The sequence below is a fragment of the Oncorhynchus nerka genome, linkage group LG3 (genome assembly GCF_034236695.1).
Source record: "Oncorhynchus nerka isolate Pitt River linkage group LG3, Oner_Uvic_2.0, whole genome shotgun sequence".
NCBI lineage: Eukaryota > Metazoa > Chordata > Actinopteri > Salmoniformes > Salmonidae > Oncorhynchus > Oncorhynchus nerka.
The window spans coordinates 13,659,722-13,681,017 of record NC_088398.1 but is presented as its reverse complement, the minus strand read 5'-3'; the positions used below and the strand labels follow the sequence as shown (position 1 = coordinate 13,681,017).

Here is a 21,296-nt window from a genome sequence, read left to right as displayed (position 1 = left end):
GGCTTGTAAGTAAGCATTTCACAGTAAGGTCTACACTTGTTGTATTCGGCGCATGTGACAAATAAAGTTTGATTCGATTTTAATTGAGTGAGTAAGACATTTAAGTGTGTTAACCCTCGCAAGGCTGTCGGGCCCAGACAGCATCCCTAGCCACGTCCTCAGAGCATGTGCAGACCAGCTGGCTGGAATGTTTACAGATATATACAGTATATCACAAAAGTGAGTACACCCCTCACATTTTTGTAAATATTTGAGTATATCTTTTCATGTGACAACACTGAAGAAATGACACTTTGCTACAATGTAAAGCAGTAAGTGTACAGCTTGTATAACAGTGTGAATTTTCTTGGGAGTTTTTCCTAGCCACTGTGCTTCTACACCTGCATTGCTTGCTGTTTGGGGTTTTAGGCTGGGTTTCTGTACAGAACTTTGAGATATCAGCTGATGTACGAAGGGCTATATAAATAAATTTGATTTGATTTGATTTAATAATGTTTTTTACGCCTATAGCTCAGCCTTCAACAACATAAACAACACAACAACACATCATTAAGCTAGGGGCCCTGGGTCAGAACCCCACCCTCTTCAACTGGGTCCTGGACTGCCTGACGGGGCCGCCCAAGATGGTGAAGGTAGGAAACAAAACCTCCAATAAGCTGATCCTCAACACAGGGGCCTCACAAGAGTGAGTGCTCAGCCCCTCCTGTATTCCCTGTTCACCCATAACTGCATGGCAACGGACGCCTCCAACTCAATCATCAAGTTTGCAGACGACTCAACAGTAGTAGGCCTGATTACCAACAACGACGAGACGGCCTACAGGGAGGAGGTGAGGGCCCTGGTGGAGTGGTGCCAGGCAAATGAACTCTCCCTCAATGTCAACAAAATGAAGGAGCTGATTGTGGACTTCAGGAGACAGCAGAGGGAGCACGCCCACATCCACATCGACTGTACCGCAGGGAGAAGGTGAAAAGCTTCAAGTTCCTCGGCTTACACATCATTGACAATCTGAAATGGTTCACCCACAGACAGTGTGGTGAAGAAGGTGCAACAGCGCCTCTTCAACCTCAGAAGGCTGAAGAAATTTGGCTTGGCCCCTAAGGCCCTCAGAAACTTTTACAGATGCACAATTGAGAGAATCCTTTCGGGCTGTATCACCACCTGGTACGGCAACTTCACTGCACACAACTGCAGGGCTCTCTAGAGGGTGGTGCAGTCTGTCCGACGCATCACCGGGGGCACACTGCCTGTCCTCCAGGACACCTACAGCACCTGATGTCACAGGATGGCCAAAAAGATCATCAAGGACATCAACCACCCGAGCCACGGCCTGTTCACCCCACTATCATCCAGAAGTTGAGGTCAGTACAGGTGCATCAAAGCTGGGACCGAGAGACTGAAAAACAGCTTCAATCTTAAGGCCATCAGACTGGTAAATAGGCATCACTAGCCGGCTACCACCCGGTTGCTCAACCCTGCCAATTAGAGGCTGCTGCACCATGTACAGAGACATGGAATCACTGGTGTTGAATTCTAGCTTGAAATATATTTATTAATGTTACCATTCTATAAATGATTGATTACTTTACATGTATAATGAATGTATACAGCTCTGGAAAAAATTAAGAGACCACTGCAAAATTATCTGTTTCTCTGACTACTGACAACATTTCTCCCAAATTCCAAATGGCAACTGGTCAAAATAACAAAAAATATGCAGTGTTGTCAGAACTCAAATAATAAGTTCATATTCATTTTTAAACAACACAATACTAATGTTGTAACTTAGGAAGAGTTCAGAAATCAATATTTGGTGGAATAACCCTGATTTTCAATCACAGCTTTCATGTGTCTTGAAATGCCCTCCACCAGTCTTTCACATTGATGTTGGCTAACTTTATGCCACTCCTGGCACAAAAATTCAAGCAGCTCGGCTTTGTTTGATGGCTTGTGACCATTCATCTTCCTCTTGATCACATTCCATAGGTTTTCAATGGGGTTCAGGTCTGGAGATTGGGCTGGCCATGCCAGAGTCTTGATCTGGTGGTCCTCCATCCACACCTTGATTGACCTGGCTGTGTGGCATGGAGCATTGTCCTGCTGGAAAAAACAATCCTCAGAGTTGGGGAACATTGTCAGAGCAGAAGGAACCACGTTTTCTTCCAGGACAACCTTGTACGTGGCTTGATTCATGCGTCCTTCACAAAGTCAAATCTGCCCGATTCCCCCAGATCATCACCGATTCTCAATCAAATTTCACATTGGGTGAGAGACCTGGAGAGGCCTACAAGCCACAGTGTCTCGCACCCACTGTGAAATTTGTGAGGGATCGGTGATGATCTGAGGTTGCTTCATCAAGGCTGGAATCGGGAAGATTTGTATTTGTGAAGGACTGGTGGAGGGCATGCCAAGACGCATGAAATTATCCTGTTGTACCCTTTTGCAACATAATCAGCTGGAGTAAAAATGCACTAGAGTTTAAAACAATCTGCACACTGGTAAACACTCCCATGTGTTCAGTGTATTAGTAATAAATGTGAGCCATTTATTTTAGATGCGATACCAAATAAAGGACAAATGGATGACCATGTCTCCCTGCCTGGCATAGCATTTTGTTTCACCAAAGTTTCTCAATTTTGCTTGGGAAGCCTGACACACATGCACTTGATTCGGTTGATAATGTGTTCTAGTGTGTATTCTTCAAGTTGCGGTAGCAAAGGGTTTTCAACACTTCTGAATTAGTCAGACGAAGTTCTGCCTCCATTCATTTTCAGAGGAGGCATGCGGGGAAAGGCGCAGGGGATTGTAGAAAGGTGCTGCGAGAACCCTACTAGCAGAGCGTAGGAAAAAGTTCAGTTCTGCCAAAGATGATGGATATACTGACAATATACACGTTTCTCCGCCCTAACAATGGGAGACATCCCAAAAAACGGCACGGCGGGCTGTCTAGCTCCCACCTATCCTTTCTTTGGATTGGTGGATACATCTCATTATTGCAATCCTTTATTGAATATTTGATGAGGGTTGTTGATGTTAACTGCCGTTATTCAATGGAGAGAAATGCTATCCTATTAGCCTCATAACATTACCGTTTTTCCCAGTTGTTTACACACTAAAACTGGCTAATGAGGCACAATGACTCAAACCCGTAACTTATTTAGCAGAACCATTGTCACGGATCCCTCCGGAACTTTCATTACGCACACCTGTCCCCTATTCCCACTGATTAGTGTTTGAATAAGTGCGCCCTTTGGTTTCCATTGAGCTGTTGTTTATTGTTACTATATCCGTTGGTGCGTGTGAGTACCTGTGCTGTGTGTTTTGGCTTTCGTGCCATTGTGGATTGCGCAGATGATTACGGGTCTTGTCCTGTGTGATCATTTTTACCATTTTACCTTTATTTAACCAGGTAAGCTAGTTGAGAACAAGTTCTCATTTGCAACTGAGACCTGGCCAAGATAAAGCATAGCAGTTCGACACATACAACAACACAGAGTTACACATGGAATGAACAAAACATACAGTCAATAATACAGTAGAAAAAAAGAAAACAAAGTCTATATACAGTGAGTGCAAATAAGGTCAAATAAGAGAGTTAAGGCAATAAATATGCCATGGTGGCGAAGTCATTACAATATGGCAATTAAACACTGGAATGGTAGATGTGCAAAGGATGGATGTGCAAGTAGAGATACTGTGGTGCAAAAGGAGCTAAATAAATAAATACAGTATGGGAATGAGGTAGATGTGCAGGTGCAGTGATCTGTGAGCTGCTCTGACAGCTGGTGCTTAAAGTTAGTGAGGGAGATATGAGTCTCCAGATTCAGTGAATTTGCAGTTCGTTCCAGTCATTGGCAGCAGAGAACTGGAAGGAACGGTGGCCAAAGGACGAATTGGCTTTGGGGGTGACCAGTGAAATATACCTGCTGGAGCATGTGCTACGAGTGGGTGCTGCTATGGTGACCAGTGAGCTGCGATAAGGCAGGACTTTACCTAGCAGAAATGTGTAGATGACCTGGAGCCAGTGGGTTTGGCGACGAATATGAAGCGAGGGCCAGCCAACGAGAGCATACAGGTCGTAGTGGTGGGTAGTATATTGGGCTTTGGTGACGAAACGGATGGCACTGATTTAGACTGCATCCAATTTGCTGAGTAGAGTGTTGGAGGCTATTTTGTAAATGACATCGCCAAAGTCAAGGATCAGTAATGTAATTGTAACATGTAATATGCTATCAATTAGATTATGGTGTTTTAACATTATGATTCTTATATATTATAGTTAATGGGTCTTCCATTATACCTGTGTCATGACAGTGATGACTATAGCTGACTTCCTATAAAATATATAGGCCGACATGTAAAAATGCACATGAATGGGTACTTTGGGTGAAGGAAATTGTGTCTTTGACTTGCAAACATTTTGGTGCAAGTCTCTCTTCACCCACCATCAACACTAACAATCTCTGCAGTCCTCCTCAATGTCATTGACTTGATTTTCTCTCTGTATTCTAAAATGATTCTCAGCAAATAAACAAGGAATAATTGCACAACCTGTGGTGAAGTAAGCAAAGGCTCCACCCCTCAGATCAGAAGATTCTGTCCTTCAGGGGCCCATGAAGAGGGACCCCAGGCTGATCTTCTATTTTATTTCACCTTTATTTTATTTAACTAGGCAAGTCAGTTAGGAACAAATTCTTATTTTACAACGACAGATCTAAATGAGAGTAAAGTTTAAACTGGGAATTTCTGAAGCTGTACTTATTTCTACCAAGTGCATTGAACTATAAAATGAATACACCAACACTGACAAACATTTGTATTGGTTCTATTTCATTAAATCAGTGGACAAGACAGTCATCTGTAGGCTATGGGCTATTCATGTTAAATTGGCAACAGTAATGCAACACGATAGATCGGATGTTTGAGGAAAAAAACGGATTATAAATAAAACACATTTAGTCTCAGTAGCAAGTTGACATACATTTGCTACGATGGGTTTGTGTCACATCACACTGGTAGCTAAACCGTATTTTTTCTTTGGTTACGAGTGAGTAAGTTTACATGCACAGTAATAATTTGATATGAAACTGGTTGTGACAATATTATGCAACGGACATGTAAACACCTTACTCTGCTTATTTTAATCGGCGAAAGGTGACATCGAAGTAAGCATATGCTGATTAAAACACTTGATTTTATAAGCAATATTTCGAATTATTAGGACATGTTTGGGAAATCCTGATTTACCGTCGAGCAATTACAAGTGGCGAAAACCCTGTATAAAAAGAAGCAGACATCAGCATGCCAAAAGCGCGGACGCAATTCGAGGCGAAATTACGAGCATCCGAGGCTGTTTTTGGTTTCACTTCCTCAAAGAACCAGTACTGTGTTCAGTGTTTTTTCCCCTCCTGATATTGTTTGAGACAAGATATATTTCCTATTCTAACGGTCATAGAGAAACGTTTTGTTATTATCCTGTCGCACGCTATTTAATGGTTTATAATAACCAAGACTGGAGTTTGTTTTTGAAGAGAGACGTAGTTCCCGAGTTTTTCCGCCGCGGACTAGGACAGCGCGGATAAGAACAATGTTATCAAAGGTTCTGACGGTATGTATAGGCAGCCCGTATACGTATACCGTACGCGATAGCCATAGACTACTATACTGTCTTTTATCCGTACTGTTGGATCATTTTCTCCTAACTGATTATCTGACTAGAATTACTTCTTACATTTTCCAGTAAATACAGGCAGCTGAAGCCATGCATATTATGGGCTCCAGTGCCGAAGAAGCCCGTGCTGGACTAACGGGCCATGTGTCCACTGTCCAAATGCTCACCTTGCACCGTGAGCTACTAGTTTCCCAGGTGAAGAGCACGCAGTGCATTCTGGATAACCTCCTACAAAGTGGCTTTCTGTGTATTGAGGATACAGAAATCATCCAGCGCTCAGCCACCAAGACAGACCAGGTAATTTACCATAGGAGGGTTTCAGAGAGGATACATGTCCATTTGGACAACACACATTAAATGACAAAGTACCCATCACAAAGACATGCTCTTGCATTCACAAATAGCTTACTAGGCCCAAACTAAAATGGACTAATTGATTTTAAGATGAGAAATTATAAAGACAAGACTTGATTTTGCAATACAATGGCATTTGGTATGTTGCCAGAATATTATCTTTGAAAAATCCTGTTTGGCCACATTAGTCAAAATGTGGGAAGTAATATTAATTAAATATGAATCACTGGTAGGTAAATATGATTGCCATTGTGCAGGTGTGTAAAAGGGGAAACTGTTAGCTGTCAAATTATTATTGAATATTGAATCACTGTAAAGTAAATATTATTTACTTATGATTGACATGGCGCAGGTGCGTAAAATCCTGGAATTGGTCCAAAGCAAAGGGGAGCAGGCATGTGAATACTTCCTATATATTCTCTACAAAGTTTATGATGCATACATAGACCTCCAACCATGGCTTAAAGAGATCAACTACCAGCCACCAGACTTCATACGGGACATACCAGTGAAGAACACGGACCCTAGTAAGTATGTCAGTAAACTGTATGGTGCTGCACTTCAAATGTGTTATTGGAATTTTACTTAACAATAAAAAAATACAGTGCATTGAAAATGTAAGCTATTAGAGAATCACGGAGGAAACTACTGTATATTTTGGCTGAATATCCGTGGTTGAGAATGAGACTCCAGTGTATTCTCCCTACCCCCCTCCTCTCAGTTAGTAGGTACTGTGAGAAGCTGAGGCACGAGCTGGGCCGAGACACACGCTTCATTGCATCCTACACCAAGCGAGAGGAAACCCAGCTGGAGGAGCTCTATACAGACACCCTGATGGAGCTCCTGAATGACCGCAATGAGAGCCTGGGCCACCTGGAGGGTCTGGAGCAGCTCCTGGGAGAACAGGGTGTCTTTAACCCACAGGCAGAGACAGTGCTCATCACGGGGGACGCTGGGGTGGGCAAGTCCATCCTCCTCCAGAAGCTCCAGAGGCTGTGGTCCAATAGGGAGCTGGAACAGACAGACGCCATGTTCTTCTTCAAGTTCCGCTGTAGGATGTTCAGCACATTCAAGGAGACAGACGAGATCTCACTCAGGGACCTGCTTTTCAAATACAACTGCTACCCCGACCAAGATGCAGACAATGAGGTGTTTAGCTACATCCTCCGCTTCCCCGAAAAGGTTCTCTTTACGTTTGACGGCTATGATGAGATCCAGGCTGATCTGGACCTGGAGAACATGCCTGAGGTGGTTTCTCCAGAGGAGAGGACTCATCCCCTTCTGGTGCTCATTAACCTGCTCTGTGGGAAGCTGCTCAATGGTTCCCGGAAAGTCCTTACTGCTCGGACAGGCACCGAGGTCCAGAGCAGGGTGATCCGGAAGAGGGTGGCACTGCGTGGGTTCTCTCCGGCCCACCTTCAAACCTACACAAACCTACACTTCAAAGAGCAGGAGCACAGGGACCTGGTCTCAGTCCAGCTGGATGCCAGCCCCCACCTCTGTGGCCTCTGCTCCATCCCCCTCTTCTGCTGGATCGTCTTCAAGAGCTTTAAACACCTGAGCTCAGTCTACGACGACTTTGAGTTGCCAGAGGCTTGCGTGACCCTCACTAACATATTCCTTCTGCTTTCTGAAGTCTTCTTCAGCCGGGGTGCCGCTCCCCCACCGGGCCTCCTGACGAGAAACACCAGGTGCCCCGCTGATACCTTCAGGGCAGGGTTGAGGCCACTGACAGCCTTCTCCAAGCTGGCTCTGCTGGGCATGGAGAGAGGAGGATTTGTGTTCGACCAGGAGGAGGTGACCTCCTGTGGCCTGACTGAGGACGACCTTCAGGTGGGTTTCCTCCGACCGGTCAGCCGCTACGATGCCTGTGGAAACCCTTCCACCTTTGAGTTCTTTCATCTCACCCTACAGTCCTTCTTGGCTGCATTCTCCCTGGTTCTGGACGAACAGGCCAGCGACGGGAACATCCTCAAGTTCTTCACCGAGTGCAGCAGGAGGGACAACACATCTTGTTTATCGTGTGTCTTCCCCTGCATCGGTGGCTCCTCCAAACCCAGGGGAAAGGACCCGTTCAAGACCAACGAGCATCTCCAGTACGCCAACCTCTTCCTGTGTGGACTGCTGTCTAAGGCCAATGCCGGCCTGCTGGAGCACATGGTTCCTCCAGCACTACTGAAGAGGAAGCGGGCGGTCCTCAAGTCCTACCTGTCCACCAGCGTGAGATCCCACCTCCGCGGCTTGCCACTCCACAGCACAGAGCAGGAGGGCAGCAAGGTGCATGTCCTGCCCAACTTCCTGTGGATGCTGCGCTGCATCTTCGAGACAGGAAGTAAAGAGGTGGCCCAGCTGACTGCGAAGGGAATCACAGCTGACTACATCAAGCTGGGCTACTGTAATGTGTCCTCTGGCGACTGCAGTGCCCTCAACTTTGTGCTGCAGCACCGGCGGAAGAGGCTAGGGGTGGACATGGACAACAACAACATCAGTGACTATGGGGTCAAGCAGCTCAGGCCTTCATTCAGTAAGATGACCGTGGTGAGGTGAGGAATTAGGAATATATGCAGATGGAAACACTATGTACTTTATGCCACTGTTTACATGAAAGGTGCACTTGTTTACAAATAACATAGACAAATAATTTCTTACTGCTATAAAAAAATATGAGTAAAACTCTAACTTTTCATCTAAATTAGTTTTTCCATTTCAGGTTATGTGTCAATCAGATCTCAGACAGCAGCATTGAAGTACTGGCTGAGGAGCTTATCAAACACAGAGTGGTGGAGGTTTTGGGGTGAGTCAGTGTCTATCAGGGTCAACTTGCCTGTCGAACTTTAGTACTGTATTATGCTGTATGACAAATTCATATGATATGACTGTATTTCTGTTGTCTTGATTTTGCAGACTTTACAATAATCTCATTACGGACATCGGAGCCAAACTAATTGCTCATATCATTGAGGAATGTCCTAAGTTAAGAGTCGTCAAGTATGTAAATCAGTATGTCCAATCAATTATATAATTACTTGTGTATGAATTAAAATGTTTATTTTTGGCACTTTGATTTGTTCAAAGGGTTGGCAGCAACAAGTTCACCAGTGTGGGTGGCAGGTATCTGGCCAGTGCCATTCAGAAGAGCACATCTATCTTTGAAGTGGGGTAAGTGCACTATTACAATATTTATTTATTTATTTATTTATTTAACAGAGTGCATGGGATGGATTGTTCCTGTTTTTCAGAATGTGGGGGAACAGTATTGGTGATGAAGGAGCAAGAGCATTCGCAGAGGCCCTGAGGAATCACCCAAGTCTTACCAACCTCAGGTGAGATGGATGGCAAGATATGTCATCGTTATCACTTCTCTTAATAAGTATGTGGCACTGATTGTGCCATGTATTTCAGTTCTCGCAGAACTGCGGTTGAGGTCAGAAATAAGGAAGTATAACCCATTGGTGTATCATTTTCCTAACGCACATTCAGCTACAGTATGGGTTACTGAACTCCCTAACTCACAAACACTGAAACTACAGTATCTATTTTACAGTATATCACTCTGCCTCATAGTAATATCATTACCTAAAGTAATACAGTATACTTATGTACTACTAAAAGTAATTATATTTCTATGCTCTTCTCTCCCTTAGCCTCTCAGCCAATGGCATCACTTCAGAAGGTGGGAGGCACTTGGCCAAAGCACTAAAATGCAACACTATGCTCAGAATCTTCTGGTAGGACAATCTTATTCATACATCAAATTCCTGTGACAGTATTTGTCTCTGATATTTTATGTGTATTTGTGCTTTGGAGTTAACACAGTTTAAATGTGTGTTGTGGTGTTCTAGGTTGGTGCAAAACGAGTTGTCAGATGATGTAGCACCAGACATGGCAGAGCTGATCAGATCCAACACGGGTCTATCTCACCTCTGGTAAGGCAGGCCCCAGTCTCAACACATTCCCAGCAACCAATAACGAAGTTTAGCCTCAGAATTAACCAGAAAGTGAAAAAAGGTTATTTCTGAATGTGAATAAAAGTTAGCTGGTTAACCTAGCGATCCCTCTGGTCCATTCTGCGCAGGTTAATCAATAATCAGCTGACAGTGGATGGAATCAGAAAGCTGTCAGAGGCTCTCTCCCACAACACATCACTCAAAGAGATCTGGTGAGTGTACGAAATGTGAAGCAATGTCGCTCATTTAAAGGCACATTACTCATTTTTTTTGTGTCAGCTTAATAATAGTATTTGATATATTCCTTAGACCCATTTGTATTTCAAAACATCTTTCACCATTTCCACTTTGTAATGGTTGTGGGTCTTTTATTGTATTGCTGATTATGATGTGCTCTGTCATCACTCACCCACAGTTTGAAAGGAAACTGTCTTTCTGAAGAGGAAGAGAAGCTGTTTGAGGCTGAGGGAAGGCTACGCTTCCACTGAGGAGACAGAACTGAGCTGGAGAGTGTGTAGATTGGTCACATCTGTTACCGAAACTTAGAAGTTCTTTGTGTGTTTTCTTGCATACTGCATTTTGTAAATATTTGAACATACTGTATTAGCTAGGTGATTCTGGCATATGGGTAAAAGCCTTGACTACTGGCTGTAAGCGAATGAGTGATGCGAGTTTGGAGCAATACTGGCTGTATACAAGGGTCAGCCAATCGTCCACATAACAGAATGCAGCACGCGACTGAAGAGAGAAGAGACAACCAACCTGCTAGTGACAGCATCAGCACGCACGCCCCGGAAAGACCGCGGGGAGTAGAAAGGCAGTTTGTCAGTTACAGCAGCGCATCCCCTGGACGATAAAGAGGTAACGTTAGGTGAGAAGCCTGACGACGGAGATGGGGGTGATAAAGGTGATGAAGCGTACTTCATGAGCTGTAACAGAAAAACAGCTGTTATTTGGGAAATTTGAGGTGAGGGAGAAAGTGTGATGGAACAAGTATTAGCATTGTTAAGTATCTTACTATCTGGATCTCCCGTTAGCTAGCCAGAGAAATGTTGAGCAACATTTTGCCAACTTAACTGATCAAATAATTGTGTTTATGGTGTGAAAATTAGCTGGCTACTAAAGTCAGACAACATCAGATGAGCTAACGTTAGTAACGTTAACCTAACCAATTCGCTATAATACTAACTCGTATACGACTTCTTGCCGTTCAAGTTATAACGCGTTTGTTGCTTACTGGACCCTGGCAATCAGTGAAATGTTGACTAGCTAACGAACAAACTACTAAGGTTTTCCCTCTACAGCATGTGGTTCATTTTCAGAATGAGAGAATTAGGTGAAAATGAGGTGTTGCTTGTTAAACAAGTGCATTCAGGGATCAAGTGTAGCTGGGCCTGGCTTAAGCTGGATGCCACTATAGAGGTGAAAGGAACACCACACACTTTCCCTATTTCTCACTTTTTCAATACAGTGGATAAAAAGGGGTATGCCAGGTGTACTGTCTGCCTGAAAGAGATCAATTATGCCAACAAAGGGTATCATGCTCTGCTAGCACATTGTAGAACAGATGTCCACAGGCTTAAAGTGTACAATTGTAATAATGTGCAGTGTAGCCCAAAGATTTAGCTTATGTTGTGTTGAATTTGACAGTAACACTTGTGTGTGAGTGAGGGGGGATTATTAACATTTTTACTCAGTGAACATTATTTTTGCAAGTGTGTAACCTTGTGCACTTGATCAATGGTGGCCACTATAATAGAATGCCTGTTTGTTTCATTCTATTTCTACGTGAAGATGTATTTTTTAAAAGTGCAATATTTAGCTGTGTGTGTGTGTGTGAGGTCACAAGTGTTCTATTATAAAGGCTGTCATGGCTAACTGCAATATTGTATTGTTTTTTCCCAAGACTTGTTGTTTGCAGTAAAGTCTAGACAATAAATAACATTGAATTGCTTTCTTTACATTTTTTAGTCGTGAGTTAGGTTCACATTAACCACTTTATATTTTACACACAGAGACTGATAATGTAAATCATATTCTTTGTTGTTTAATTAGTTAAAACCTGCATTTCCCCCTAGCAGGGATTTTTTTGCATGTTTCAGTGCAAAAAAATAGAGTCATCTTTTTCGGCCCTCACCAGTTTGCATCCCTGATCTATGCATAGCTACTTCACCCCTACCTACATGTACAAATGACCTCTAACCTGTACCCCCGCACACTGACTTGGTACCGGTACCCCTTGTATAAAGCCTCGTTATTGTGTTACTTTAATTTGATTTTTTTTACTTTAGTTTATTTGGCAAATATTTTCTTAACTCTTCTTGAACTGCACTGTTGGTTAAGGGCTTGTAAGTAAGCATTTCACGGTAAAGTCTACACTTGTTGTATTCGGGTCATGTGACAAATACAGTTTGATTCGATTTGAAACTGCTTTTGTCGACTAAAGGAAATACTTTACTGGTGCTGAATTGAATGTCTCCTGCACCACAACAGAGCCCAGTGTAAATAAACTGAATTTTATGCGGTGCCTGCAATTAACTGGAGATTAGGCCACTGCTCTCAAACCTCCCTTATCATCAACCCTCACCCCTCTGATTTCTCTGCCTCATTCCCTTATTCTTGTATATTGGCCAGCACTGTATCTGTATGACACATACAGACAGTCATGTTATGGTCAGTTTGTGGTTTATGGTGACTAATGAATATAGGTTAGCAGGCGATGACAAGGAACAAACAAATAGAGGAAGACAGGACATTACACAACTTCCATATACACTACCGGTCAAACGTTTTAGAACACCTACTCATTCAAGGGTTTTGTCAATTGTACCGCAGAAATGGAACCTAAATCACATAGGATAGATGTTGTGGTAGCAGCTGCAGAGAAGTAACTGGGTGTATGAGATTTTACTGCAACCCCCCACCCCAAAGAGATATATATATATATATTTATACACACAGTACCAGTCAAAAGTTTGGACACCTACTCATTCAAGGCTTTTTCTTTATTTAAAAAAAATATTTTCCACATTGTATAATAATAGTGAAGACATCAAAACTATAGAATCATGTAGTAACAAAAGTGTTAAACAAATCAAAATATATTTTTTATTTGAGATTCTTCAAAGTAGCCACCCTTTTCCTTCGATGACAGCTTTGCACACGCTTGACATTCTCTCAACCAGCTTCATGAGGTAGTCACCTAGAACACATTTCAATTAAATGGTGTGCCTTCTTAAAAGTACATTTGTGGAATTTCTATCCTTCTTAATGCATTTGAGCCAATCAGTTGTGTTGTGACAAGTTAGGGGGAGTATACAGAACATAACCCTATTTGGTAAAAGACCAAGTCTATATTATGGCAAGAACAGCTCAAATAAGCAAAGAGAAACGACAGTCCATTACTTTAAGACAAGAAGGTCAGTCAATACGTAAAATGTAAAGATCTTTTAAAGTTTCATCAAGTGCAGTCGCAAAAACCATCAAGCGCTATGATGAAACTGGCTCTCATGAGGACTGCCACAGGAATTGTCCTTTCAACAGGACAATGACCCAACAGGCAGCGCAAGGGCTATTTTACCAAGGAGAGTGATGGGGTGCTGCATCAGATGACCTGGCTTCCACAATCCCCCTACCTCAACCCAAATTGAGATGGTTTGGGATGAGTCGGACCGCAGAGGGAAGGAAAAGCAGCCAACAAGTACTCATCATATGTGGGTTCTCCTTCAAGACTGTTGGAAAAGCATCCCAGGTGAAGCTGGTTGAGAGAATGCCAAGAGTGTGCAAAGCTGTCATCAAGGCAAAAGGTGGCTATTTGAAGAATCACAAATATAAAATGTAGTTTGATTTGTTTAACACTTTTTTGGTTACTACATGATATGTGTTATTTCATATTTTTGATGTCTTCACTATTATTCTACAATGTAGAAAATAGTACAAATAAAGAAAAAGCCTTGAATGAGTAGGTGTTCTAAAATGTTGGACCGGTAACTTTTCAATGACTGTTGAGAAAGCTTCTGCCATAATGCATTGAAAGTGAAACACTCATCCACCAATACACACTGTAAGTCACACTAGTACAATTAAAATAATGTGCTCCAAAAATGTTGCTCTTTTAATTTCAAATTCTGTACATATTTTTACATAAATGGAATGTTATAACATACTGTATGTCTAAAAAGTTTCTAAAATAACATTTCTAGGTATGTACTGTCGGCCTGTCTCTGAAGTACCTTGGGAGGTATAACCCAAAGGAAAATAGTTTCCTTCACCTCTCAACTATTACATGAATGCCCTACTACACCTCCACCTTCAGTCAAGCAAGCTCATCCCCAACTAATAATCATCTACAGTATGTTTGCTGTCATGGTATATTATAGTATCATGAACAGAACATCAAGTATAGCTACCTGATGACATATGTGTGTTCTCTAACACATCTCACATTCATATATGTTGACTGATTTAAACACTGCTTCTTCACAAGTCCATCCATACGGCGCTTTTCAACACGGTAGATTTGGATAGACATCGATCCGATTGGATTGATATGGGCTCAAATTGGCAACTGTAGCATAAGCAGCAAAACCAAAACATTTACACAAAATGACCATATAACCCCCCTCCTTTACCACTGGCCTGACATCCAAACTGAATTCTCTACAGTAAAAACATATCGAAATCAGTTTAGGTGCTAGGCTGCCTCCCCACTCTCCCCCAAAGAAACTCAAACATCCCAAATAAAAGACTAACAAAACTGAAATGGGGGTCAAATGTGATTTAAAACTGATTCTAGCTACAGTAGATCATATAAGGCTGTTCTGGTAGACTAGCTAGGGAGGATCCTCGTGCTACACACATACCCATGACAACAAGGGCATATTGTACACATACAGTAGTATGCTTCACAATCGTGAGCCATTCGACAACATTTCAATACACTTACAGTACAGTAGCCATGGGACAAACCATGCAGTTAGACCAGACATTCTAGTTTCAGACCAGACATTCTAGTTTCTCCCTTACTGATGTGCAATGAGGAGAAACTCCAATCTGGATTTAGATGAAACTTTATTAGCTATAGTACATGATGACAAACGGGGAAACAGTCCATTTGGGTGGGGGATTTTTATTGTCCCAATTCCAATGTGCTTTATGCCTCGCTGTACTTCTTCAAAAATAAATTGTTAGCAGCATGTTTTAGAGGCATGATGATGGCACTTTTGGAGAAATCACTGTTAATATGGTGTAACTGACCCAGTAGCCATGGTAACAATATCTTTAGTATATCCATACCATAATACCCAGATCCCCTATTAATGCTCTTTGTTAATTTGTCTGACTGGTCGTTATAAGTTTGAATTGGGAAACCAATATAAATACTATTGATCTTATTCCTTGATATGTCATAATAATATACTATAATCTAAAATCCCTAAACTGTGGAGATGGAAAAACCTCCACAATGATTGTGAAAAGCATAGCCAATAAAGCCTTTTGTCTTATTCATTGAATTTGTCTATCAGTTTCTTACTCTGCCCTTATTCGCAACCCAATGGTGAAGATGGAGGTCTAGTATACTTGTGTACTCATTAGCAGCACATCCTGGGAAAGCTCTCAAAACATTAAAGAGAACAACATCAAGGCCTTGTTTAAATATTACAACACAGGGTTGCTGGAAGCTGAAATGTATTAGATAGGAAATGTGTAAAACCTTCAAACGCGTTGACAAAGTTTCAGGGGATCCAACATTCTAATGATAACTTTTTTGAAGACATCAGTCTTCCCCTTATTCTGATTGGCTTTGGCATGGAGCTCCACCAATCGTCTACTTCCTGCCCCGCCCTCTCACCTCTACTGTGATAGGCTGATAGATTGATTGGTAGATGATTATGATTGGGTAAAAGGTGTGCTAGCTCAGGCAGCTATTTGAAACAGCACTGAAATGGACAAACATGAATAGAAGACATAGTTATTCATGTCATTCTCTTTGCATTAAGGCCCGACTTAGTTTCACTACAACTCACACATACATACACAGATATGCAATTACACCATTATGTCAAAACCTGCACACTTAAAATAAAATAATTTGCATAATAATAACTGCTAAGTCTCATGATGATAAATTAAGATTAAAGGTCAAAGTGAGTGAGTGAGAGAAGAGGATGGGTGTGTGAACCCTGTAGAAGGCTAGAGTATATACACCACATAATGTCAACGGGCCCCTGGGGGAGGGGGATATCTGATCTGGGGTCAGCATATTGTAGCCTGGATCCCAACTGAAATGCTCCTCTTTACAATTGCCAAACTGAAGATGTACAGTGAAACACAGTAATTCAGTTGGGATTCAGGCTAAGCACAGAGGGACTCATGTCCCAGTCAGACAGCTATTGCTGCTACAAAAACTAAGATTAACGTTCTCACTCCAGAGAAGTGCCTGCTGGGAGTTGTAGTTGCCACTAGCCGAGCCACACGCTTCTGGTAGCACAGTCCAGTTCACGTCTTGTTGCTACCACAGAGGCATTGAAGGGTTGTGAGTTAGATAGCTAGTCAGGGGAAAGGAGAGCGTGAGAAACAGAGAGCGGGACAGCATATAGCAGGGCACTTCTAATTTCAGTGTGGCTAGCAGCTAGCAGCATGTCCCAGTGGAGTAAAGGTTAGATTTAAGCAGAGTTTCACATTCAGCTGAGTCTGGCTCTCTGCTGGGTCTCTCTCCGTCTGTCGTCATCCAGTCAACAACACACAGGGGGAAGGGCTAGGGAGGGAGGATTTAGTATAGACTGATACCTGACCTCCCGCCCTCTGTCCCCCACCCACCATTCACACTGTTCTGTTGTCCTGACTCTGCCTTGGTAGGCCAGGATCCGAAGGTGAAGGCACTGGTAGACAGAGTTGGTGAGGATGGGGAAAGAGTGGGAGAGGGGGATGAGGACTGACTTCCCCCTCTCCCCTCAGCTTGCTCCCCGAAATGTCCAGGTGTACAATCACTCAGACCAAACAGATGGGAGGAGACCTGAATCTGCTGTCCAATAACACAGGAGGAGGGAATTCCAAGTCACAGTAGCCCTGGAGCTCAGCCAATCACAGCAGCTCGGCCAATGGGATGGAATGCAAAATGTCTGTGGGTGGCATATACAGCCGTTCCATTGATGCAGCAGAGAGTGAGAGGGCGTGTTGAGAGCAACAGATTTTCCTGATTGGATAGTTGTGCAAAAGAGGTGTTGTGTCTTCCCTCAACATCAGGCTGTCGGATAAGCATGTATGTATGTATGTGTGTATGTATGTATGTGTGTGTGTGTGTCTGTCTGTCTGTCTGTCTGTCTGTCTGTCTTTGAGGACAAAGCAGAGGTTGGTTGTATTTGTGAGTGTGTATTTGTGAGTTTGTGTCTGTCTGGTCTTCTCTTGGAGCAGATTGTGTGTGTGAAGATAAAGAGATAGATCAGCATTCAATGTAGTTTCCCTGAAAATGTCTTTTAATGAGATTTGGCACTCTGCGGTACTTGACTGGTTTGAGTGGAGGTGTTGAGGGCTGTTGAGACATACTGGAGGTGGTGGGGCTAGAGGGGTGGGGTCAGGGGTCAGTTCTGTACTGGGCACAGAGTCACAGGGAATGGGATGGGTTTCACATTGAGGACTGTTGTTATTGGAACAGATCACTCTTCTTATCGAGGAAGTAAGAAACCTGCAGCGAGGAAAAACAACAGAAATCTGAATAACCTGAGGGCTAACACGTGATGCTGAAACAGAACAATAGAAAGAAAGAACTCGACTGAACTAAAGGGTATAATACTTTATCATATTTTTCCTGTTTTGTGTCAATACAGTACTGCATTTCCATTTGGGGAATTCTACAGCAGAAACCTTTAAGTTTCCCACAGAATATTAAAGTGACTTATCACAATAATGCATCAACATCAACAACACTCAGGAAATGTGGAATTTACCTGCGGAGAAAATACATATTAATATATAATTTACCTGTGAAGAAAAGTAGCGAGGCCCTTTAGTCTGAGGGATGTTCTGGACACGATCTGTTCACCTCAAACCACTCATCAATACAGCTGACAGAGAGAGAACAGGAGACACAGTCAGGGAGAACATAGCACATACTACATACAGTGCATTCGGGAAAGTATTCAGACCCCCTTTTCCCCCAAAACGATTCCACGTTACAGCCTTATTCTAAAATGGATGAAATAAATGTTTTCTTCATCAATCTACACACAATAACCCATAATGACAAAGTGGAAACAGGTTTTTAGGGAAAGGCATCCCGCTAGCGGTACACCAGTTGACGACATCTGGTGAAATTGGAGGGCGCACAATTCAAATAAATAATCCTAATATTAAGCATTTGTGAACATACAAGTATCTTATATATTTTAAAAGATTAAATTCTTGTTAATCTAACTGCGTTGTCCGACTTACAATAGGTATCTTATATATTTTAAAAGATTAAATTCTTGTTAATCTAACTGCGTTGTCCGACTTACAATAGGCTTTACAGCGAAAGCATACCATGCAATTGTCTGAGGACGGCGCCCCACATCAACATATTTTCCAAACAGCACAGGCTTCTTAAAATCACAAATAGCGATGAAATAAATCACTTTCTTTTGAAGATCTTCCTCTGTTTGCAATCCCAAGGGTCCCAGCTACAACATGAATGGTCATTGTGTTCGATAAAATCCTTGTTTATATCCCAAAAAGTCTGTTTAGGGGGACAAAATGACACCGTAGAGAGAACACTGTGTTTCAGCGAGCTCCCGTGGCATTCTTTAATTAATATTTTTACATTAATCTCCTAGCTTGAAAAAGTGGTAGAATTGGCTAAATAAGTTATCCTACAATGAGTCTTGACGGCTATTTATCAAAAATCTCCGACAACATGCCCAACAGAACTACTAAGAACTCGAGCAAAACCACCATCCTTGTAGATGTGCAGGAGGAGCTAGCTAACGTTAGCGAAGCTAGCACCATTGCGGATCCAGGCACAATGGACCTGGTGATTCAAAAGATGACTGATAACATTACTAAAGTGATCGATGTTAAGATAAGAACGGTCTTGGAAGCAATAGCAGGCCATTCAGCTGAACTACAGAGGGTTGTCAAACGTGTTGATGAGGCGGAAGGAAGAATTGCTAGAGTGGAAACTTCAACTACATCTATGGACACTAAAATAAAAGCACTTGAGAAACAGGTGCGCGAAATGGAGGAGCACATTGACGACTTGGATAATCGAGGACGCAGATGCAATATTCGTGTTGTGGGACTCCCGGAAAATTCTGAAGGGACACGTTCAGTAAATTTTTGTTGAGGAATGCGGTATAGCTTCACTCTCTCCTCAAGCTAAGTCACTTAAAGCTATTTGTGATGATCTGGGGTATGCTGATGTTTGGAGAACTTTTCATCAGAGAGTTCACTTTAATCTCTGGACCTCAATAATGTCAGACTAGAAAAGATTACTTCTTTATGCCCAGGACATCTTTGAAGTCTGTTTTATCCACTAGGATAGGAAGCATAGTCATATCTGATCATGCAGAGGTGATCCTGGACATAAAACTCAGCGGGGCATTCAATCGGTCAAGACATTGGAGGTTGAATACAACCATTCTTAAAGACCATACATTCACATCATATTTTATTACAGAGTTTAAAGCGTATTCTCTATTAACTCTCAATCAACAGATAACCCCTCACTCCTTTGGGAAAACTGTAAAGCGTACGCCAGGGGTCTGATTATGTCATACACAGCCACTAAGAGACGGACAGAGCGTGAAAAGCAAAACACTTTAGAGGGTGAATTAGGAACTAAAGAGAAGGACTACATAGCTAAAAAGAGAGCTGACTCTCAGTCAATTGCTACTATTACTGATTCTGATGACAATCATTTATATGAAAATAAATTGATAAATGACTAATTTAAGAAATTTTATGCAAAACTTTATGCCTCAGAACTGCCAAAGGATGCACCCAAATTAATGGAGAACTTATTTTCTAAGATTGAGCTCCCTTCTATCTCCGAAGAACAGAGGTCTCTCCTTAATGTCCCTATTACCGAGGAAGAGATAATGTTCGCAATTAAGAATCTGCAAAATGGTAACGCCCCAGGACCAGACGGGTTTTGTAGTGAGATCTATAAAGAGTTCCATGGCCTGTTCCTTGAGCCATTGCGTGATATGTTTAACCACTCATTTTCAAATGACCAGCTCCCTCAAACGCTGAGAGAAGCCAACATATCACTTACTCTCAAAAAGGGAAAATGTCCATAGTCTTGTTCCTCGTACAGACCAATTTCCCTTCTAGAATAGAAAATTGCTTTCTAAAATTCTAGCCACAAGACTAGAGGACTCACTGCCACTAATTGTGAAAGGAGACCAAACTGGCTTCATTAAGGGCCGTAAATCACGCAACAATGTCAGGCGGCTTCTTAATGTAATTCAAGCCTACCAACAAAGTGCTATGGATGGTCTTTTGCTCTCCCTAGATGCCGAGAAAGCATTTGATCGTGTGGAGTGGTCTTACCCATTCTTTGCTCTAAATAAATTTTGTCTAAGGGACAACTTTATAAAAAATAAATTTTGTCTAATGGGACAAATAGCTTTATAAAAGAGGTACCAGACAGGGCTGTTTAATGGGCTACGGTCAAATGATCCACAGGCCAGACAGGGCTGTCCTTACTAATGGACTACGGTCAAATAGCTTCTCTATACACAGAGGTACCAGACAGGGCTGTCCTTTGTCCCCTCTCCTCTTTGCACTCGTTATGGAACCACTGGCCAAGGCCACCAGGGCAACGCCTGCTATACAGGGGCTGCTCATTGGTGATGTTCACCATAAAATAAGCTTGTATGCTGATGATGTCCTGATATTCATCTCTAGTCCCGAGACTTCAATTACATATTTGATTAATATTATTGAATTATTCAGAGAATTCTCAGGCTACAAGATTAACTTAACTAAATCAGAGGCTATGCCACTTGGTAACCTTCACTCTGTACCTAATACTTCTCCCCCCTTCCCTTTTAAATGGTCTCCCTCAGGCTTTATGTATCTGGGTATATTTGTAACTCCTAAATTCCAGCAAATGTACAAAGCCAATTTTGTTCCCTTGTTTGATACAATAAGACAGGATCTGGAGCGCTGGAACTCTCTCCCGATTTCTTGGTTAGGTAGAATATCCCTCTTGAAAATGAACATTTTACCTAGACTACTTTACCCAATCCAAATGATCCCAGTATTACTCTCCAATAAGGTAATAAAGGATGTAAATGGATGGCTAAGTACCTTTATATGGAGTAAACGCTGCCAAGTTCTATGGG

At 42.3% G+C, this 21,296-nt stretch overlaps 2 protein-coding genes across 2 annotated transcripts in view; one reads left to right on the top strand and one right to left on the bottom strand.

Annotated features, from left to right (window-relative positions):
- Positions 1-5,323: 5,323 nt before the first annotated feature.
- LOC115102442 (nucleotide-binding oligomerization domain-containing protein 1-like) lies at positions 5,324-11,925 on the top strand. Its single transcript, XM_029622399.2, has 12 exons — positions 5,324-5,608; positions 5,741-5,968; positions 6,378-6,552; positions 6,747-8,568; positions 8,736-8,819; positions 8,930-9,013; positions 9,101-9,184; positions 9,265-9,348; positions 9,670-9,753; positions 9,868-9,951; positions 10,101-10,184; positions 10,388-11,925. The coding sequence occupies exons 2-12, from the start codon at positions 5,762-5,764 to the stop codon at positions 10,458-10,460; spliced, it is 2,865 nt and encodes a 954-aa protein (XP_029478259.2). The 5' UTR covers positions 5,324-5,608; positions 5,741-5,761; the 3' UTR covers positions 10,461-11,925.
- A 2,135-nt stretch (positions 11,926-14,060) lies between these two features.
- The window catches only part of LOC115102448 (E3 ubiquitin-protein ligase znrf2-like), an 87,982-nt gene continuing 80,746 nt past the window's right edge, over positions 14,061-21,296 (bottom strand). The window contains exons 4-5 of the mRNA XM_029622411.2: positions 17,953-18,035; positions 14,061-17,656 (exon numbers count right to left, since the gene is read on the bottom strand). Of these exons, the coding sequence (XP_029478271.2) occupies positions 17,978-18,035 (58 nt within the window). The 3' untranslated portion in view covers positions 14,061-17,656; positions 17,953-17,977. The remainder of the gene's footprint in view (positions 17,657-17,952; positions 18,036-21,296) is intronic.

Coding starts and splice junctions, on each gene's coding strand:
- LOC115102442 (XM_029622399.2), top strand. CDS start 5,762: ATGCATATTATGGGCTCCAGTGCCGAAGAAGCCCGTGCTGGACTAACG. Junction 6,553..6,746: donor AGTGAAGAACACGGACCCTA/GTAAGTATGTCA, acceptor CCCTCCTCTCAG/TTAGTAGGTACTGTGAGAAG. Junction 9,014..9,100: donor CCTAAGTTAAGAGTCGTCAA/GTATGTAAATCA, acceptor ATTTGTTCAAAG/GGTTGGCAGCAACAAGTTCA.